The sequence below is a fragment of the Propithecus coquereli genome, unplaced genomic scaffold (genome assembly GCF_000956105.1).
Source record: "Propithecus coquereli isolate 6110/MARCELLA unplaced genomic scaffold, Pcoq_1.0 Scaffold358, whole genome shotgun sequence".
Classification (NCBI taxonomy): Eukaryota; Metazoa; Chordata; class Mammalia; order Primates; family Indriidae; genus Propithecus; species Propithecus coquereli.
The window spans coordinates 2094239-2095408 of NW_012149263.1; the positions used below are offsets into that span (position 1 = coordinate 2094239).

Sequence of the window (1170 nt, forward strand, 5' to 3'; positions counted from 1 at the left end):
TGTAAGGAGTGTGGAAAATCCTTTAGTCGTGGCTCACTTGTTACTCGGCATCAGAGGATTCACACTGGTGAAAAACCCTATGAATGTAAGGAGTGCGGCAAGGCTTTTAGTTGTAGTTCATATTTTTCTCAACATCAGAGGATTCACACTGGTGAGAAACCCTATGAATGTAAAGAATGTGGAAAAGCCTTTAATTATTGCTCAAACCTTAATGATCATCAAAGAATTCACACTGGTGAGAAACCCTATGAATGTAAAGTATGTGGAAAAGCCTTTACTAAAAGTTCACAACTTTTTCCACATCTGAGAATTCACACAGGTGAGAAACCTTATGAATGTAAGGAATGTAGGAAAGCCTTTACTCAACACTCAAGGCTTATTCAGCATCAGAGAATGCATACTGGTGAGAAACCTTACGAATGTAAGGAATGTGGAAAGGCCTTTAGTAGTGCCTCAACACTTACTAACCATCACAGAATTCATGCTGGCAAGAAACTCTATGAATGTAAAGAATGTGGAAAGGCCTTTATTCAGAGCTCAGAACTTATTCAACATCAGAGAATCCATACAGATGAAAAACCATATGAATGTAATGAATGTGGGAAGGCCTTTAATAAAGGCTCAAACCTTACTAGACATCAGAGAATTCACACTGGTGAGAAACCCTTTGACTGTAAGGAATGTGGAAAGGCATTTGGTAGTCGCTCAGACCTCATTCGCCATGAGGGAATTCATACTGGTTGAATCAAGGAAAGTAAGGTCCTTTTGTTTACTTTTATAATATTTTTTAAAACAGGTAATTAAGTCGGGATATGCATGATCAGAGGTTCTCCTGTGTACTAGTTTTTTAGGGCTACTGTAACAAAGTGCCACATACCAATTACTTGGTAGCTTAAAACAAAAATGTATTGTCTCACAGTTTTGGAGCCTGGAAACCCCAAATCAAGTTTGTTGACAGGGTTGGTTCCTTCTGAGGACTGCAAGAGAGAATCTGTCTGTTCCATGCCTTTCTCCTGACTTCTGGTGACAGCCATCAGTCATTGGTATTCCTTGACTTTTAGTTGCATCATTCCAATCTCTGCCTCCATCTTCACAATGCATTCTCTTTGTGTATCTCTGTCTCTTTTCTTTTTATATGGACACCAGTCTGTGGATTAGGGTCATCTAATG

General features: G+C 39.1%; 1 protein-coding gene across 1 annotated transcript in view; it reads left to right on the forward strand.

The window, feature by feature from the left end:
- The window catches only part of ZNF829 (zinc finger protein 829), a 27972-nt gene extending 27228 nt beyond the window's left edge, over positions 1 to 744 (forward strand). Inside the window, exon 7 of the mRNA XM_012651604.1 lies at positions 10 to 744. Within this exon, the coding sequence (XP_012507058.1) occupies positions 10 to 744 (735 nt within the window). The remainder of the gene's footprint in view (positions 1 to 9) is intronic.
- Positions 745 to 1170: the final 426 nt, after the last annotated feature.